Source organism: Labrus mixtus, chromosome 9 (assembly GCF_963584025.1).
Source record: "Labrus mixtus chromosome 9, fLabMix1.1, whole genome shotgun sequence".
In the NCBI taxonomy this organism is placed as follows: Eukaryota; Metazoa; Chordata; class Actinopteri; order Labriformes; family Labridae; genus Labrus; species Labrus mixtus.
Window position 1 is genome coordinate 1,997,504 of NC_083620.1, and position 20,810 is coordinate 2,018,313.

Sequence of the window (20,810 nt, forward strand, 5' to 3'; positions counted from 1 at the left end):
CATAAGCCTTAGGCTTTTTGCTTCGGTGTGTGTTTGTGTCAGCACTCCTTCAGTAGCTCACTGTAATATATGCCAATGTTTGAGTGTGCGTGGCTGCCTGGCAGCTGTGCAAACACTGTTTGGGTGATCCAGGCTCCTCTTGATGTGGTCTGTCAATGAATCGGGCCAAACGGAGCGGAGAGGCCTATTTTTTTTTCATCTGATGTGTGCCGTGTCCAACTACTGGGGGCGTGGTTTTGCCAGATCAAACTTGATTAGTCAGTCCAGTTTTAAGTGCAGAGCCCACTATGGGAGTGTTGACCAGGCCATGTCTGTGCCCAGAGGGAACAGATAGCAGCTTCCTCAATGGGCTCTGCTGTCCTGGTCATGATTTTGAACAGACTGGGTAGAAAGTAGTTCAGTGCCAGTGTCTGAGTTTTCACAAAAACACATCTTTGTTTCCCAAGCAGCTCATTGATACCACTGTATTACATTATATTGGTTACCCGCCTCTTCTGTATGGTCGTCATCCATTCTTCATTCATTTGGAGTCACAACTGCTGGGTTAGCCATATAAACATAAAACCATAATACTGCGTGGGTCCTATCTCAACGCTTCCCCGGTGACTACACACCTTAATCTTTGCTTATAAAGCTTAGTCATAAAGTAAGGCGTGTGAGCACCACATACAGCAGTCTGTTGAATAGTTAGCACATGGTGGTGAATAGAGAGAGACGGGGGGGGGGGAGGGGGGGGTTAGGGAAATGGAAAGAATGATCTTCAAGGTTGTGTTTCAGTTTATGGTATAGTGAAAAGCCTTCGCTGTGCCATAATGTGATGTAAATGTACTCAAAATAATCATTGTATTTCTCATTGTCAGTCGTCTTGTTTGACTAACATTTCACCAAAAAAAAAAAAAAAAATCAATGGAAAACTTCTTCCTGGTTCTTGGCAAATAAAGCATCAACAAGCTTTTTTTGTAACAGAAAACTCTTCTTAATAACCCACCCACTCACTCTATCCCTCTTCCAGTGTCCTCTCCCTCCTTTCCCTTTCTTCCTCTGTTTTCAACGTCTTTCTGTCGGCCACATGGGTTCCTCTCATGACGCCTTGATGTGGTGTATAGTGAGTTCCTGGTGAGTGCACTATCCCCAGTCATTCCCTGCCTGTAATCCCTGAGTCATGGCAGTAGACGCCTGCTGCACCACTGGCTGTCAGACTGTGCGTCTGCTTGGCTTTGCATACTGGTTTCTGCAAACACAGGCTTCTTCCCTCTGGACAATACCGATCTGCACGTGAACCCTTACTGTTCCCAAAGCTGCCCCACAAGGGCTCCAAAACAGCCCACGCACCTCAACATCATCCCGATTGTTAAAAAAAAACCTTTTCCGGCCACTTGCTCAGTTTGCTGTTTCTGTTTTTATGGTTCCACATTTTAGGAGCAGTGTTTCCCATAATGGAATGGAAACTGTGCTTGTTTAGAAACAAGGCCTGCTTTAGGTATCAGTGAACCCCTCTGAAAGCCAACATGTCTGTCTTGTAGCTGTCCTCAACAAGACTGAGCTAATCATTTTTCAGTGTTTGTTCCAGGACTTCTTCCACTGTTTCTTTATTAATTTATTGTGTCTGTCACTGCAAGCTGCCTATTTCTGTACTTCTCATCCATTTCCTGCTGCTTTCAAAGTCAAATGTAGCACAGATCTGATGTGTATCAAACCTACCGCATCAGAGTTGTATTATTTGATTGGCCTGTGAAATTAAAGTATGATTTAGAATTAGGATAGTAGTTCAGGTTGCTGCCTGTTGAGGCACAAGTGTTCTCGCAGACATTGAGGAGGTCATGGAGGCTATTCTTCTAGGGTTCAGCTGTAAGCGTAGAAGCTTCACATGAAGGCTCATTAGAGTCCCTGTGTGCCGTCTTTTAAACATGTGTTTGTTTTAATGCGTAACAAAGAAAATTGCAGTGACTGACTTTGAGTCATTGAGCTGGAATTTTACAAGATATGGTCATTGCTTTCATCATGACCAGTCACTATGTCGAATACAACTTGCATGGTATTCTCCAATGTCCAGTCATTCTTTGACAGGATGAGTCACACCCTGTCTGTGCGTGTGTTGTGTGTGTGTTGTGTGTGTGTTTGTGTGTGTGTGTGTCTTAAGAGGGAGGCCTACCAAAAGAGAGCATGTGATAGAAAAAAGAGAAATATGCGCATGTTAAAAAATAATCATCTTCCATCTCCCATTGCAAAAACCACGAGTTGTAACTTTCCAGTTATTGAACTTTAGTGTAAATCTTTTAATCAGCCGAGTCAGCCATTGTCAAGAAAAAAAAAGAAACACATGCTTATCTCTTGAATAGGAAATAAAATGAAATAAGATAGACGTTGACGTTTAATGCTGTCAACCTTACCCTGAGCTTAAAATAGAAGAGAGTAAAGTATTCATCATCTTGAGCTGAAACCATTTTGCCACTTTGACCACAAGTCGTCTTTGGTCACATTAGAGGAAAAACAAAAAAAGCTGTGAGAAGCACATTAGTGATTGTAAAACAGAGTTGGAATGTGAGGCAGGCAACATGAAAACACTGCGGTCTGGAGGGAATTTATTTATCAAGTATCCATCTGTCGCCCATAGCTTGCCTTCAAACGAGCAACAAGCTCTTATAGACGTGTGATGTATAATTAGTCCCAGCCACTTGCAACGCTTAAATTGCAATGTATTGTACAAAAGAACAGTAGAGCAGAAAACAACTCCGACGCTGTTACAGGGTTTTGTACCGTCCCACATAATTTACACTTTTATCAGGAAAACTGGATTGTGGAATGTATCAGTTTGGACCAAAAAAAAAATGTTTTGTGGAAAAAATGCAACACAGAGAGTAAACTGTTTGTCAGATATGTCGTGTGTTTGGTTTAAGGCCTAAACAGTTCCCCCAGAGCATCCCCTGTCTGTTTACAGCATGGAGCCTGGGAAGGCAGCTAGCCTGGGCACGGCTAACACCACCTGCAGTCTCCAGTACAGTGCTCGCCTGTCAGTTCCCTTCTATGTCTATCACTTCTAGATAAAATCAGATGGCTTGAATTGACATGAAATCAATTTAAAATTATATTTCACATATTGGTGGTCAAAGAAAATCCTTGGGAGTTTTGAAACATTTGCCATTGTGTAGTTTGTCATTGAATACCTGGTCTTAGATTATTTGTAATGTAATTTTTCTGCTTAAGTAAGTAAAAGAGAACTTTTGAAAAAAAAATGTGCAACTAGGCTGTTGATAGAAGTAGAATACTGCTTCTCAATCTTTTATACTTGAGGTGTGCCTTTTCACACTGTTAAAGATCACAGAGCTACAAAGCTTGTAGGCAGTTAAATAAGCAACATGGAGCCAAACCCGTCTTCTTCACGTTCTTCTTCATATCTGCCTCCCTCATTCTTCTTGAAAGAATTTCCATCAAGCTTTTAGCAAAAAAAAAACATGTTAAGCATCTGTTTGGCGGTGGTGGCGCGTATCATCTCAAACTCGGAGGTAATGTCATCCCGAGCAGCGCTGAGACTTTGGCACAAACAGAAGACTTAATGCACTCTCGCATCATAAGCTAATATGATTTCAGAGATGGAGGGAGTGGAGGGAAAGAAAAGACAGCGAGGCAGCTACACGGGGCATTAGTCTCACTTATTGTCTGCTTCAGTAGCCGGTATGTCTGTGGTGGTGGTGATGATCCTGGACAACTCTTGTTTCATGTGAAAAGACAGATGTCAGCAGCAGTGGCCTCGTCCCCGTATGGCGGCTTTACACCACCACAGGCTTGTACAAAGAGAGGGCAGCCAGAAGCCAGTGGTGGAGACTCTAAGAATAAAAAACAGTGTTTCAGCGCTGTAGCTTGTGATAGTGGGATACTCCTGGCTGTGTGTTGTGTCTATTTGGTTAACACTGGTCTTTTGCTAGGGCTGTATTCAGAATCAGAATCAGAATCAGAATCTGGGTTTATTGCCAAGTACATTTACACATGTAAGAAGGAATTTGACTTGGTGTATTGGTGCTAAACAATTAACAAGGAAATAAAGCAGAACTAGCAACAACTTAAATAATACAGTATAAGAAGATATTACAATATATCAATCAATCGATCAATTTTTATTTGTATAGCGTCAACTCATAACAAGTGTTATCTCGAGACACTTTACAAGAAGCAGGTAAAATACCTTACTCATTGTTATGTTATATAAAAATATATATGTATATAAAATATAATTTAAAAATATAAAAAACACAAAATGTACAAAAGGTGTAATGTAGGAGCTGTGTAGTGGACTATGAGAAAACATCTTAGTGTGTGTAACTACTCACAGAGTGCATGTAAGGAAGATACATTTTTAAAGTCCAGTGGGCGTTAATGTAACTCATAAAAAGCAGTATTTGGTGTCGTCGTGCTTCTTCACATTCGTCTAAGCCCGGCCTACACAGCTCTTCCGGCTCCTTGGCGTTAAGATGTTAATCTAAATAGCAGACGGCTTGAACAAGTGACCCTCTCAAAACCAGACTGCCACCCCGTCCTCCTCCTCTTGCTCCACTGCAGCCCCATCAGCCACCACTTTATCACTCTGTGGCACTGAATGGGCCCCCTTCATAATGTCAGGGGTTTACGACCCTGCGTTCTCAGACCAGGGGGTCCAGATACAGATCTCCATCAAAGGCTCTCTCTGATACCACTGTCACCTCTGGTCTGCTGTGGGCAGACTGGTATAGGCCTTAAAGAAGACGATTATAACCCCCCTTGGCAAGTCTCCAAGACCTCCTCTCCCTTTTCCCCTTCACTGTGTTGTGACCCCGCTGATATGTACCTGTTTGTACATAGGGAGACTGTGAGGTGGTAGTGACAGTTCTGAAATGTCTGACCCTCACCTGAACCCACAACTCACCTCACTTTCTTCAGGAAGTGGCCACTTAGCCACAGGAAATTGACTGTTTTCTGAATAAAAAAATAAAAGAGCCAGCTTTACATCCAGCAACTTGAGGGCATGAAGACAGGGGGGCATAAATTAACACTTACATTGACTTTGATGAAAATGACTGTTTGACCTTTTGCATATTTCCCTTTTTGGAAACCCCGGCTCTGAATAGATGCCATTCCTTTTTTTGTTTCACAGACTCTTTTCTTCACACCAACACACACACCCACTCATTGGATAAAACTCTAAAGGCTATTTATAGCTCAATCACATGATAGAAAGCATATTGTCCCTCATTTGTTGGGTCTGGTTGCCTGCTCTGCGTCTCTCGTTGCATCATTCAGAGTGGAGGCAGCAGTCCAGGCTTTATGAATGAACCGAGTCTCCGCCAGAGGCTGGGAGATGGCACTGATCCCACTGTGATGTCACTCCTGAGATGAGGAGAAGAGAGAGGGAGCTTTATGAGACCTCCCATTCACTCTTCTGCCTCTCCCTCCCCCCCCCCCCCCCACCCAACAGTGCCAGTTCTCTTGTCCAGTGATGGGCTCATATTACAAGCTGGTGACTCATCCCTTCACCCCCTCACCCACGTGAGATGCTCCCTCTGCTATCTCAGCCCTACCCTAGCCTTGCCTGTTTCCAGCCTCTTAGACTTTGGACCTATAGTCGCAAAAAAAAAATCCCAATTTCACGCCCACGCTCTGTAGCACAGGCCGAGAAGGCTGCTAGTTTATTTCATGTGTGTGTTTGTAAGTCTTATTTTTAAATGTGTGTCTGTTGAAAAACCTAAAGGTGCCAAACAGACCCTCTGGCTAAGGTTGGGTTGGGGGGCTTGGTCACAGGGCAGTGAAGGTGCACAGTCTGTCACTAAGAATCCCTGGGGGGGGGGGAGGGGGGAGGGATTTTAATGGTCACACTCATCCATTACTCATACCATACTAAAAGGGGAGTGGCTAATCAATACGTTTTACTGTACATCCAATACCGTCTTATCAGTGCGTGTTACAATAGATGGACTTATTATGTCTTCAGAATCATCAGAAGAAATCGGTTTCATTTCATACTTTTCACTCCAGACACTTTTTCTTTTTTTTTTCTACTCTGGGTCTTGTCAGTGAAACTCGAAATACCATAATGCTGCCTGTGATTTACACCCACTCCCACACTTCGCAAGCTAAGTGGCTGGGACTCATTTTGCGGACAGGCCCACATCGTCTAATGTGGAAAGTGATGACTTGTGGATGCTTTAACTCTCAGTACATACTGACCATTCTCGATCTAATGGGACTCGCAGGCATTGAAATCCTATCAGGACTTCATCATTTACTAGAGCTCGTCTGGATCCAAGGCTCGCCCTCTCTCACTAATGGATGCACACTGTACATTAGCTCTGCCACAGATAACTTTTATATGGATCATTCGCTATGGAGACTGATCTCTTATTGTTTGCACTTTTAGGTCTTGTGTTGTTTTCCAGCCTCATGTCCTCTGCTTGTTGTTTTCATGACTCAAATATTTTGTAAAAAGTGCAGTTTTCTCATCGTAGAGACTGCATTTCTGCATTTCTGTCATCTCACAGTTTGACAGTGTAATACATTTTTTGTATCTCGAATTGCTGGATGACACTAAACAAAGTTCCCACTTCAAGCCAATTTTGATCAGGGGAAACAAGTAAAGTCAAAACAAAAGGAATCACACAATTTGCATTGATTTTAATTGGCTCTGTAATCATGGAACGCATATTTCTCGGTTTAGAGCTGCCGATGGTTGTTCTCATGCACGATGGTGTTGAGTGTCTTTGGTGAAGGATTTAGTGGCTAAAGTGGGTTACAGTCTGTGTGGGCTATAGTCCCAGGCTCAAGCCGGTTGGATAAAAGCGATGGGGGAGGGAGGGTGGGTGTAAACGGTTCGAAAGTGCAGACAAACCCAACACGATCCAGCTTAAATAAACTGCCACTTTTGGCTCTTGTCTTCACTTCAAAGCGCAGACTGTCTGAGCCCCAGTCCCATCTCAGTTTGCAGCAGTTCACACTCACTCCTTGCTTGAAAGAGAAAAAAAAAGTACAGGCATAGAAAACCCTTCTGTCAGGGTCACCTTGTAGAAAGCGACATCCCCTCTAAGTCTTATTTGGACCGTGAAAGTGCACGCTTTATTTTGATGTTTGAAACCGAGTTTATTCTCAGCTCTTAGGTCTTTATTTTAATCCTGACTTGAATGAATAACTTTCTGTTAGTTTGCCTGTGTAACAGAGAGCGATATATTATTACAGGCCTAATTGAATCACATGAAGAAGCAAAGAGCTCTTGTCTGTCCTCTTGTCTGCGGCCTGTTGCAGGCTTTCTTTCTATGGTGGGAGAAAATAGAGGGAAGAAAAAATAGCCAAAAGACCGAAGAAAGAAACTTGGGAGGCCTTAATTTAAAAAACAGACAGACAGACATTGGTTACATGGGGCGAAGGAGGGACAGCTGCCGTGCATTCCAGGCGGGGTCGAGACGTCAGCAAGTGGTGGAAAGAAGCATGAACTGTATGTTGCCCCTGCAGTGTACTGCTGGCAGATAAAAACCACCAGCCAGTGGAGATGCCAGAACATCTGGGCTGGGCTGTAAGAGGAGTGACACAACTTTGCTTAATCTCCAATTTGCCTTCAAGCTTAGCCTCTTGTGTCTGTTTTTTAACCACTTAAGTTGACATAATGGAGACAGTGCAGAGGACACATGCTGCAAAAATAAAGGTCTGATTGAACCCTTTGATTTAATGTGGACCTACATCTGCTGAAGCCCTTGGATGCCCTGGTTCATTTTTTTGTCCTCATGCAAGTTTTCCTCCCAGACGACATAATTCTAAGATGTCAGAACACAGACTCTTAAGGGAACATGATATATGATTGTCTTTGTTGTGTTAATGAGTGTGGGTGCTTTGCAGATGTAATGATAATGGCATGACACTGAATCAGAACTCTATCGTGCCTGTTTACAAGCCATTATTTGAGTCTTGGATGATTAGTTTTTAGCACTCTTTTCTAGTGTTAGTGGCCTGAGGGTCTTTCCCCTTCACCCCTTATCTCTCCCCTCGGTTTTACCCCTTCATCCAATACTTCTGCAGCCTGGTCAATCTAATTAGACGAGTGCGAGTCATCAGGCACTGTTTAAAGCCATCAAAGGGAGCTCTGTTCTGCGTTGGGTTGCCCACTGGCTGTGAACAGAGAACAGTAGGCCTAGTGTGGGACTGAAAACCCTCGAGACAGCCCACCCTAAAAGCTCTCCTAGCCACCCCGCCAGCAGCCACAGTGACATCATCACCCCCATCCCTCGACCCTTTAACCTCCCAGAATGTTTGACCCCATGCTAAGTCTGGTGACAGTGGGCCCACTGTGAAGAGGGGCAACACGGTAGGAGGGCTAGCAGGGGTCATGGTGTCGCTGATGGGCACCAGGCAATTCTCTCCCACCCGGGATGTGTGTGTAGGGGAGAGGCTTGCCTTTTGATATTCAGAAATAAACTAGTTTATTTTGTTGTTGCAGGGGCCATATTAGTTAGATTTGCCTTAAGACCCTGTGTCTGAAGTGTAGAAAATCACAAAAAAAAACGGGGTCAAAAGCCAGTGTGTGAACTTTTCATAAGTTTCAGAACTCAACATGCACTAAGTTCTGCTCATAAACTGCAAAATATTCTATCTGGTAAACATCCTGCTGACATATTCACATGTATTAATGTGCAGAAATGGTGCACATGCATTGCTGCGGCAGCTTTAAAGCAGCTCAGTGTGACAGCTCTTGTTTAAACAGATTGACTCTGATATGGAGACAGTGTCTGTCTAGACAGGATGTAATTGTTGAGCCATGATGTTGATCACGGTCAGATACAACTGTGTTGACTTGTTTGTGTGTTGATGCGTGTGTGTGTGTGTTTGTGGATATGAAGTCTCTCTTCCTTGCTGTCTCCATTCAGTCTCCATTCACTAAGCTTCATCACCATGGAATACAACACAGGATGCATTTTTTTTAACTAGTGGTCAAAGACAATGAAAGCAGTTAATAATATCACAATGATAGTTTTATTGCAAACATAAGATAGGAGTGGAATTGAATGAAAATAAAGTTGTAATCCTTGTTCTTTTTCATTTTTGTGATTGGCAGATCCGGAGTGTGGAGACGTCCCCCTCCTGACTCCAGGAAGTAAAGAGATGATGTCCCAGGCTTTGAAAGCCACCTTCAGCGGCTTCACAAAGGAGCAGCAGCGGCTGGGTATTCCCAAAGGTAAGACTTTCAGCGACTTGTATTCTTATTAATCCTTGTAGACATTTCCATCTGGGAAATTAAATCTGATTAGTGAAGCACAAGCTCCTTAAAAACCACCTCGACATGTCACATGTCATCAGATTACCACAGATCCTCGCCTGCTTTAGATCCGTCAGCACGCTCGTATCTTTGAAGTATTCACTGAATACCGGGAGACACCCAGTTATTTCAGAGAGGGCTCTTCATGCTCTTCGTGCATTCATTTCAGTCAGAGCACTCTGACTGACTGCAGCATCTAAACTATGTAGACACAGAGACAGACAGTAATAAGTTACCAAATGGAGGCCGACCGCAAGCCTCGTCATGCTGTTAAAAACCTGCAGGACTTTCAGTATCTATCTGATCATATACATTTGTAAACTCTGCTCCTGTCTTGTCATTACCGCTGTTGTTTACATCCACTGCTGTTTTCCTTTTTTCCTTGTTGATTGACTTGTTATGGGTAGTTGTATTTACCACAGAGGCGCCCAACGATTTGATTTTTTCTCACAGTGAAAACAGAGCACAATTTAGACCGAGCTGCAGGTCATAAAGCTGGATTCAGACGCGAGGAAATGTATTCTTGTCTTGTCACTTCAGTTACAGATTGAAATGAACTCTGAGTAAACATGTGCAAATGTTGTATTCTTGTAAAAACTGTGCATACAATACATAGTGTTTTTTTTACATTACAGAGACATCATGTAAGCAGACATTGAATATAACAGTTTTCAAATTCTGATCCTCTTCAGATCCCAGACAGTGGACAGAAAACAATGTGGCAGAGTGGCTAACTTGGACAGTTAATGAGTTCAGTCTGAAGAATGTTGACTTTGATAAATTCTGCATGAATGGAGCAAACCTTTGTGCGATGGGGAAGGAACGCTTCCTGGACTTAGCACCCGACTTTGTGGGTGACATCCTTTGGGAACATTTAGAAATGCTTCAGAAAGGTAAAGCTATAACCTATTGGTTAGAGGACAAATGAATACACTAACTGATTTTATCTGCAACATATATATATATATATAATGGTTTTAAACATGAACTTGAGGCTTTTATACATTTTAACATGAGATAATCCTCCATTATAAAAATAGGATCCTGTTGACATTTAACTGGTAACATGAGCCAAACTGGAAGACACAATTTAGCTCTGGTCATTAATTTTTGATTATGCTGGATGCAGTTACGTGATACATGAAAATCAATGACGGGGGTCACTGACGCTTGTTCTCTTATCTATTTTTCATGAAGAGGATACAAAGCATTACTCCATCAATGGACTGACCTCCAACTTCCAGGAATCCCGTTATACCTCAGACTACTTTGTCAGTAAGTACTCATCACTCTCGCAGACAGTCACTCAGTGTAATAGCATAAAGCATAAAGTATGAATGGAAAAATGATACAGGAGAAGTGGTTTAGTGTTGTAAATAATGATTGTTGGGGATTTACTGTTTGGTAAATTGACCTTTTTATAGTTGTTCTACAATGGAAGAAAACATTTCTTTGGATTGAGATCCCAGGAAAAAAACAGTTCTCAGACATCCTGGGCATGGTTCATCCAATTGATGCAACAAGATAACCTTAAAACTAGATGCATGCCTTTAAAATCCTGCATCAAATGTTAACTCATTGAATGCACTCAGTGCTGTCTTGTAGGTGTGAGCTATCCTCACAGTTAGCATTCTGACAGCAGCGCAGCAAAAGGAGGAAGAAAAGACTCCACTCTCCTAAAAATTGATCTTCTTCCACTTCTGCTCTCCTCACTTTCCTCTGCTCTCCATCTGCACTCGTCTCGACCTCTGTGTCTCGCAGGCTATGGTGTTGAGCATGCTCAATGTGTCCCTCCTTCTGAATACTCAGAGCCCGGCTTCATCACAGAGTCTTACCAGACGCTTCATCCCATCAGCTCCGAGGAACTGCTGACGCTCAAGTACGAGAGCGACTACCCCGCCGTCATCCTGCGGGACACGCCCCTCAACCCGCTGCAGGGGGACTACTTTTCCGTCAAGCAGGAGGTGGTATCCCCCGACAACATGTGTGTGGGACGCCTCAGCAGAGGTGAGGGATTACAAGAAAAAAGTATGGCTGAAATATAATAGTTTAGCATTTATGCACATCATCATCATCGGTTTGTTTGGTGGTGGGGCTTTTTTTTTTTTTTCCAGTGAAGAAAAGTTGTGCATGTCTGTTGTGTGAACAGGTTGTTTGGTTTGAGTGCTTGAGAAAATGTGTCTACATGTGCATGCTTGTGTCAGTGCATGTAAATGGTGTTATTGAAGTGTCTCTGTGAGTGCGGTTGCGCTGAATCGACCAGAATCTTGTCATGCCACAAACAGTGTTTATATATTAGAAGAGAAGAAAAGCAGGCCCTCCTTTAGGTCTGTGGTTCGCACTAACCCGTCTCATACACTCCTGATTAGAGGGGGGAGAAAAAAAAAGCAAACCTTATTGTTTTTGTCAGAGTGAAACACAAACCAAAGCCACAAAGTGTTCTCTTGCAGCTTGTCCTTTATGTAAAACAGTTTAAGTGGTGTAACCTTTTCTTCTTTCCTCGACTCAACCTTCTGGGTAAGGAGATAGAGGTGTCATCCTCAGTTAGCGAGCGTGGGGGGGAGGTTTCTGGTTTTCTCATGAAACTGTTTGCTTTTTCTGAAATCACAGGCTTGTTTTCTCTCCCAGAGATAGTTTACAGAGGAATTAGCTGCATGGTTTACATTCATAGCCATAAAGCTAAGGATTTTGTTCTTTGCAAATCCCCAGCTGTATAAATGAATAGCATGCACCATGTTCACGATACAACGTCTCCTGCAAGTGCCTTCTAGGTATACGAGGGTCCAATCCCCCATGCATCACACATACCAAGCTTTTTTTGAGCAATTGCATCGGGCTCTCCCGACGTGGGAAAGTATTTTGTAGCACAACTGCTATCCACATGTGGCTTCAATTTCAGCATGTTTGAAAATGTTGACATCAATCGACTGGGCTGCATTAGCTGTCATTTGATAATGACTCACCATTGAGGGGACTCTTCTTATCTTTCCCAAGGTCGAAAACAGCAGTGGAATTTGTGTGATTGTCTTCCATTTAGAAAATCAAATCCAAATGGTGGTTGTAAAAGGGAAATGAGGCGGGGAAAATGCAGAGAGATGTGGCACCGTGCAGAACAATACAGCTTTGTGAGAAGCAACATCGTTTGCTGCCATGGAGTTACTTTCCTTTCACAATTGTTGCAAAAAGACTGAAATCAACAATTACCATTCTTAAATGATTTAAGTGTAATTTGTGAGGCATTTTACTGTTGTAATTTGCTTGAATGTAACATAACTTTCTCTCTCGCTCTCTCTCTTGTCTTTTCTACTCGTTCTTCCTTCACAGGTAAGCTCGGTGGTCAGGATTCATTCGAGAGCATTGAGAGCTTCGAGAGCTGTGACCGACTGACCCAGTCATGGAGCAGCCAGTCTTCATTCAGCAGCCTGCAGCGGGTACCGTCATACGACAGCTTCGACTCGGAAGACTACCCCACCGCCTTGCACGGCCACAAGCCCAAGGGCACGTTCAAAGACTATGTGAGGGAGCGCTCAGACCTCAGCAAGGATAAGCCCGTCATCCCAGCAGCAGCACTGGCAGGATATACAGGTGAGACATCTAGAGGTCAAGATGACATCTTGCCCCAAAAAAGTGTTGCAGCAGATTTTTTAAAATGTCATAGCAGGGGCAACAAAGAGTTTCCAAAAATACTCATTATAATTCTATATAATACTATAATACTATAATACTCTGTTTTATAAAGGAGTGCCAGTAAGTAAGTAACATGTCTCTGTAATACTGGTACATCTACAAATATTTGGCTAGCTGAAAATATTTTGACACAATGTATTATGCAATGTGTAGGCAAATACAACCCAAACTATTATCCGCGTCATTACAGTTTTTTAGGCCGCCCAGTTGGTTTAGAATTCAGCTCAAGGTGTAGAATTTCAATAGTGTTTACAGTCATATAAATTGTTCATTGCAGTAGTAACAGAGTTTTTCATGCTCTGCAAATGCCCACATGATGAAATCAAAAGAACACCTTTTACCACGGCAGCCCAAGTCATGCACATTAGAGGAAACAGTATAGGTTTTATCATCTTTTCTCTCTCTCTCTCTCACAATCGCTCACCCTGTCTCACTTTCCATCTACCTCCATGTTATCTGCAGCCCGCATCTCAACCTATTTCTTCCAGGTCGTCCTAGCAACGCTGGCAGAAAATATAGAAATGAAACATGCACATAACACTGGTGATAAAGTATCTCTTTATCTCAAGAGGCGTCTTCATACTTGTTCAGGCTCAAAGAGCTGGCTTATGTATGTTCTCCAAGTTTAAAAAAAAAAAAAAAAAAAAGGACACGGGGTGCATCTGCAAACTCTTATAGACAGATGCACTATTTTTGCATCAGCTGTGTTTTTTTTTCTTCCTGAAAAAAAGTTGCATACCAAACAGATGTTAAAACTCAAAAAGATTCAAAGTTTATTTGTGTTTAAATATAGTCATTAATGCTGCTTCTATAATTGTATGAACCTCGGAACAAAGGAAAGTTGAATTAAAAAAACAAAACAAAAAAATAAAAAAACTGTGTATGGATTGTGTAAACTGCATGCAAAGTGTAGAGCTGTATCTGCAATCCAAAAGGTACTTTCCAAATCATGTACTTCATAAGAAAATGCATGATTAACATCTGTAGTCATGAGATGGATTAGACACGCTCAGCCTTTAAGGCATACATTGTACAGTTAGTTTCAGCATGGCCTTTAATGCATACATTGTATTATTGGATTGTCAGGGAAGTTGAACAGTTGAGTGTAGTCTCTGAATCGCTTCTTATCGCAGCAGTGGGACTTTTTCAGCTGTGTTTAAATTACAGTCACAAGGCTGCAAGATTGCCAGCAACAGAAAAAAGGGGGGATTCCAAGCGATTCTTTCCACGTCATTCACAATGCATGGAGCAGATATCAACAGACTGTCCCAAACTTGGTATGCACGAGTTAAGTTGTCATCTGTATGGTAATTAGTTCAAAAGCCGTTCGTGGAACAATGACTCATTCATCCCTAATGATGTTAGAAAGATGTTGTAATTTAGTTTTAATCAAATTATGTCGAGTACATCGGTCTGAAAGCCCCTCCAGTGACCATTAGAGGCTACGTTGCTACATTCAACCCGTTTTGAAGATAGTCAAGTCAAACATGAAACAAAAAAACAGAAACATTAAATTTAATATGATGCACATATTCATAAAGTGGCATGTAAATGAGACAAATTACTAATCAGAAAAAACAACCTGGATGAACCAGAGATTTTCTTCAATCAACCATTCACAAGAGTTTGATTGTGTGGATCATTAATGACATTTTTGCCTTAAAAAAATAATCTAAACTGAAGCATGTTGAAATATCCCCACAAATGTGTCGGCAAATGTTTCCTGCCTTATACTACATGGAAATGTATTTTCACAGAGGAGAATGCTTTTCCTCTGAGCTCTAACACAATGGGGGAAAGGAAACGATGGAGAGAATAAAAAAAACATGCTAAAATAGCCCAATTTTGCTGAAAGAGAAACATTTGGAGGAGCTCTGATCCAAGCTGTCATCAAGAGCAGCAGGAAAGAGAGAGTGTAGTGCTGCAAAGATGGGGGGATTATGTACATGTATGTGATGCAATGTGGCTTATATGGCGGGGAATGAAAAAGAAAAAAAAAAAACATAGAGACAAGCGCTTGTAAAATTCTAAGTTAATGCTTTATGACGGCTTGCTCGACTTCCTGTCCCAGTCTCGGGGGGGGGGGGGGGGGGGGTGACAGGTGACACTTGTAGCTATGTGACTGGAAGCCTGATAAGAGTGCAGAGAGATAAGTAAAGCTCAAGTTATCATCCCTGTGGTTTCCTGTGACAAAGTTCTATTTACGCTTCTGTATGCAGTACCATCAGGTAGCTTTATAACATGGTGAACTCTCTTGTATAACTCCAAGGCCTGTCTGACTACTAGGCACGCTATTTGCAACTCCACCCCTTGTAAAGGTGAGCTGTGGAAATGTCAAATAATTTAGACTATTTATTGTTCAATTTCATACAAAGTTAAGTAACAGTGCATCTACCTTCCACATAAGGAAGCATGATTTAAGTTCTCATTTTTTAACCTTCTACTAAAAATGAGCCGTTTCTTCTTTATCACAAAATGAAGCACAAATCTGCAGCCAGCTTTCTTGCAGTAGCCTCAAAACTCAAAAGTCATTTCGCCTGCTGTGGGTGAAAAGCGTCCCCAGCAAACCCACCCTTTTAACACACTGCATGCTTTTTTTTTCAATGAGGCCCATTGTGCTTGAAGACTTGAAACATATTTTTGGAAACTTCTCTCTTTTTTTTTTGTCAAAGGGTCGCCTACATTCTGTCGTGAGAGCACATGGGGGCTGGTAAACCGGGCACTGTATCACCCTTATGTGGGCTCGCTGTTACAGAAGCAGATTTTTTGGAATGCGAGTCGGAGCTTTTCTGTCTGAAAGAGACCCAGTGTTGCACAGGCACTTATTTTTCTCCAAAGTTGGGGTTGAGCTGTTGTCATGCACCTTCTTCCAAAAAAACCTAGCAGGAGCATAAGAGGACTCAAAAGCAGCATTTTCAAGTGTTCAGCCCACACGTCTGTTTCCCTGAAAGCTTTTGTTTGCCTTCTGTAAGGGTACGTTTGGTTTTCTAAAAGGCACTCGAAAGAGGTGACTTTTGCTTTGCTTCAGTTTTGCTGAGGCGGTGTTCTGCATATAGGCAGGTGTGATTTCAACATGCGAGCCTCATAAAGTGGGCGGTGTTGGTGTATATGCTGAAAAAAAAAAAACCCACAAGATCTAAGTGTGCTGCAGTGAAGAATCTAGTTCAGAGACAAGACCAGCCCTTTTTCTTTCTGCTTCTCTTTGTTCTGCTTTTCCTCTCTTTTCCACAAGATGTACTAAGATGTTGTAAGAGCACAGTTCAGTTTGTGCAGGTATTGCTGTTATAAAGCCAAAATGAAATCCATTAAAACATTAAGGGATAACTCAGCTACTGCTGTCGCTCTTACACATTCTTGTATTTCACATACACTTATGTGCTGCTGAAGCCTCAAGGCAGCTCCCTTTTATTTAAAACTGGTGATTTCATCAGAATGGCACTAACGCAGACTCTGGATTCACATACTGCACGGAGGGCAACTGGCAGACAAGGGAATACATGATGAATGGCACTGTTGTATTTAGGAGGACATTTGGTTCCACTTCTTAACTTCAGTCTGACCCAGATTAGAAGGTTTACTTTGTCCCTCTTCAGACAGAAAAAAATTGGCATGAATAATTAACACGTTTATTCATAGCAGAAGTATGAGCCGTGCGATGCATTCTATTTCTCCTTTCTGCGCTGATTTTACTTATTTTAGTTTTAAATGTTTTAAAATATCCTCTTCTCGTAGAGTTTTATTAACTGTACATCGTTTTTCATAGTTCATGCAAAGTCCTGCACATCTACCCATAGTATACACTTCCTCATTCTTAACTCCAGGGTTACATTTAGCACGTCATAGATGCAGTGTTATTTCATGTTCTACAATATTTTGAAGCACACAGAACTATAAAGACATGTTTTTGTTCTTTCTTTCTTCCACTTATGTCTTTCAATAAAATACTCACCCTCTCTCCCTCTTGCCATCTGTTCTGCAGGCAGTGGTCCCATCCAGCTGTGGCAGTTTCTTCTGGAGCTGCTGACCGACAAGTCTTGCCAGTCCTTCATCAGCTGGACAGGCGACGGCTGGGAGTTCAAGCTCTCTGACCCAGATGAGGTGAGAGGCCACGACCCCGCTGGTCACCGGTACACGTGCTGGGGGGTCCTGAGTGTTTAGCCAGATGATCAAGATGTCTTGTTCCTGTTTTTTATGGCTTGTTTGGGCTTCATCAATCTTTAGAAATGGTATACTTTTCTGGTTTAGCAAGATTTGTGTTTTCTTCAAAAAAAGCTTTAAAACACCAACATTAAAGTACTTTTACTTGTACAATCATGCATTCATGTGATGGAACATTTGACCATAATACTAAAACACTATGGTTGTAATTTAACCAATGTGTTTTAACTGTATTGACACCTTTCTTGCCTGCATTGCTTCAGGTTGCCCGGAGGTGGGGAAAGAGGAAAAACAAGCCCAAGATGAACTATGAAAAGCTGAGCCGCGGCCTGCGTTACTACTACGACAAGAACATCATCCACAAGACGTCAGGGAAACGCTACGTCTACCGCTTTGTCTGTGACTTAAAAAGCCTGCTGGGCTACACTCCTGAGGAGCTCCATGCAATGTTGGACGTAAAGCCAGACACAGACGAGTGAAGCAGAGAAAGAAGGCGGCGAAGACAGGAATTCAAGACGCCACATTGACTGTGGCTCATAAAGTGGTCTTAACTGTTTGATAGAGTCAGTACACCGTTTTTCTTTTGGGGACCAAAAAATGTTTTGAGTGAATAATTGTGGTCTTTATCAACTTCAAGCTCCTGTGTCTCAGGACCACGTTTTAAGAAAGAAGGCCCCCATGCCAAAGGCCTGTAATCATACCCTGTTGCATTTGAGGTGTGTGTGTGTGCGCGCATGTACGTGTGTGTGTGTGAGTGAGTGAGTATGTGTGATTATGTGCTGGTATAATTTAGCAGTTCAAGGCAGATGGAGCGCTGTGGGGTGGAACTCAGGTTCTGTTCCAGTCCTGAGTAGCACAGCAGGGAGAGAAAGTGACCAAGAAGGAGAGTCTAAGGAAAACATGAGACAAAGAGCAAAAATAAAATTGTTCATTATATCGCTGGGGTAAACAGAGAGCAGGTAGGAAGATCTTATATTTAAAAAAAAAAAAAAGGTTGCCAAATGTAAAATTGGTATAGAGGAAAGTGTAGTGTTGGCAATCCCCCGCTGTTTCTCTTTTTAGCAAAGTGAGATTTTTCAGCTTGGACCAAAAAAGTGTTTTTTTTTGTTTTTTTTTATAGGAGCATATGATTGTGCCAGTATTATATTATAAACATTGAGAACACACAATGTTAACAGGCAAATATCGGAATGAGTGTTTTTTTTTTTCTTATTTTGTTAATGAAGGTATACCAGTGGAACCAAAACACAAGTTGCCAAGTTGCCAAGTTCAACCGTTCTCGAGGAGACCTTTAAGTGAAAAATGTGCTGATTGGTTATCAGACCAACACTAGAGACACTGGCCCTGCTCTTTGTCAGGTGTGAAGGACCCCGGTGAGATGACTCATACCCAGACTGTCTGATAGACACACAACTGAAAGTAGCCGTTGTGTTTTTGAAACTGACGCTTTTACCTTTACATGTTTTTCCACCTTGATAGAGACGCATATTGTGACTGAAACATATGCATTTTTTTTGCATATACCACCAGTATTAGCAAACTGTAGACAATCTATGTGGGGGAGGGGGGGGGGGGAATTCAGGAGTCTTTGGCGAGTATTTGTTTCATGTGCAGATTATTATGCATCACTTTTGTCAGTTCACTGTCCATGTTTGTGTTGCTTTTAAAGTGTTTGAATAGTCTTAAGTCTGTCTGAATACATATATCATAAACTCAAAGGAGTCAAAGGAGTCATTTTACTAAGTCCTAAGAATGTCAGCTTTTTTTTACATTTTTTCATGCCATGCATTTTGGTCACAGAGCAGCTGCAGTGTAATATGGCAGTGTAGAGTAGGGCAAACAGTGGGAAGATGTTGGAAGATGTTGACTAGATAGATATGACTGTGGAGTCTTGTTGATTCTGCAGGTGAGGATCACTCGCGAGGTCTGACACAGAAGAATGACTGAAAGAAACGATGCAAGTTGGCACTGCTTGAAGGTTTCATATGAAAATGGTTTTCTGATGCAAATGTAATTACGGTTAAATAGAAACATCAAGGACTAGTGGCAGACATTGGTATGACATGTTCGAGGTGTATTCAGTGAATTGTTGGTAACTTGTACAGCTTGCTCAGAAGACATGCACACAGATGCACTGGTTACAATCTGAAGCATTACACTCGGCTGCAGTTTCCTCCCAACAGTGGGAAAAGTTGGCTGCACACTGGCCTTTTGGGAAATGCCAAAGTGGAATATCATCTTAGAATACAATGTTATTGTTTACAGTGAATGTTACCCATATGGATGAAAATAGCGTTTGAGATGTCTATTTGTACAGATTGTATTTCATAATGCTTTATTGAGAACCGGATTACACAAATAAGCAAGAGACAAAGCAGGAATAATAACCAAAACCCCATGTGAGGTCTTTGGTCATGGTGCTGTTTCGGTATCGTCCGCAGCATCAGAACACAGGGACCAGGAATCTCTCTCATTTTATTTTTTTTGAAAGTGTTGACTTTTCTTTTCATCTTTTGTTCACATTAAAAAGCACATGGCATGAGGACACTGGGTGACCATTTTTTTAAGCAATGACTCAAAAAAAAAACCCTCACCGTTCTTGTCATCTGACAAAATAAGAGAAATCCATTCATGAGTTAGTTATAAGCTGCACTGTCCTTTCCATTCCTTTCTGCTTGTTTTGTTTTCTTCAGGTTCTGTCAGTGTCGTATGCTTCAGAGAGCTTTACTGATTTTTTTAAAAACATGCTAGTAAAGGTTGTCAGTATACAAAGGTCAGAATATTTTTATGTTTGGCTTCATACAGTTAATGTGGCTTTAAAAAGATCTGTTACCGAAAATGTTAATATTTGAAAAGTTATTTTGTCAGGAAAATGTACTATTGTTAAAAAGTCACAGATTACAATCTACTGCAGGTCTGATGTATTACTGAACCTTAGTCGGGCAAATGTATACAAACAGGTAGTTTGTGGCATATACATATCTCAGAATGGATTCAGAAGGAAAACTTTTTTTTTTTGTATATTTTATAGTGTCTTTGTATTTTTGTTATGAGATCATTTTTATTGTATTTAGTTCACGAACATTTTGAATATTTTTCAATAATTTATATTTTATAAAAGACAAGAGTCGCAGACAGCTGGTGCTTACATGGGAATTTAAAAAAAAGGTAGCGCAGGACAAAATAATGTAGCAATTTTTTTTTTTTTTTTTTTGTTTCTGTTTTTTATTTTTTATTATTTTTGATACAGAAAATAGACCTGTCTGCTCGAGAGAGAGAACAAAAGGCTGATGCTGGCCCATCAATGATTTCTGCTGGAAAGGTTTTATAAACTGTAGCTTCTATTTCTAAAATGTACTTAATGTACTTCAAAATGTTATAAAATATATGTGAACAAAGATTTCATAACGGTGTGTGGTGTTATTTTTTTACATGTTTGACATCATTAAGCTGTGTGCTACCAACGTGCATCTACTCGGAGTAGTGTGTGTACTCGATTATTTTGTCTGCATGGCAATATAGTGCCACCTATTCTGCAGGAAATCTTGCGGTCTACAGTGTGATGTTACCTCATCAAAGGTAGCACGCCAGAAGCATCAACTCTTTTCTACAGTTCAGCATATAGAACTACACTCATTTACAAGTTTCAAATCTACGAGAAACTACTGTGTGGATTAAAAAAAAACAAATGAGTCAAACA

At 41.5% G+C, this 20,810-nt stretch overlaps 1 protein-coding gene across 5 annotated transcripts in view; it reads left to right on the forward strand.

The window, feature by feature from the left end:
• Positions 1 to 20,510, forward strand: part of ets1 (v-ets avian erythroblastosis virus E26 oncogene homolog 1) — a 39,076-nt gene extending 18,566 nt beyond the window's left edge. For 4 of the 5 annotated variants that reach the window (XM_061045905.1, XM_061045906.1, XM_061045908.1 and 1 more), the window contains 7 exons: positions 9,065 to 9,184; positions 9,958 to 10,158; positions 10,463 to 10,540; positions 11,027 to 11,272; positions 12,590 to 12,850; positions 16,932 to 17,050; positions 17,374 to 20,510. In XM_061045905.1, coding sequence (XP_060901888.1) covers positions 9,065 to 9,184; positions 9,958 to 10,158; positions 10,463 to 10,540; positions 11,027 to 11,272; positions 12,590 to 12,850; positions 16,932 to 17,050; positions 17,374 to 17,589 — 1,241 coding nt within the window. In that variant the 3' untranslated portion in view covers positions 17,590 to 20,510. The remainder of the gene's footprint in view (positions 1 to 9,064; positions 9,185 to 9,957; positions 10,159 to 10,462; positions 10,541 to 11,026; positions 11,273 to 12,589; positions 12,851 to 16,931; positions 17,051 to 17,373) is intronic. The other variant, XM_061045907.1, reaches the window with a different exon arrangement.
• The last annotated feature ends 300 nt before the right edge of the window (positions 20,511 to 20,810 follow it).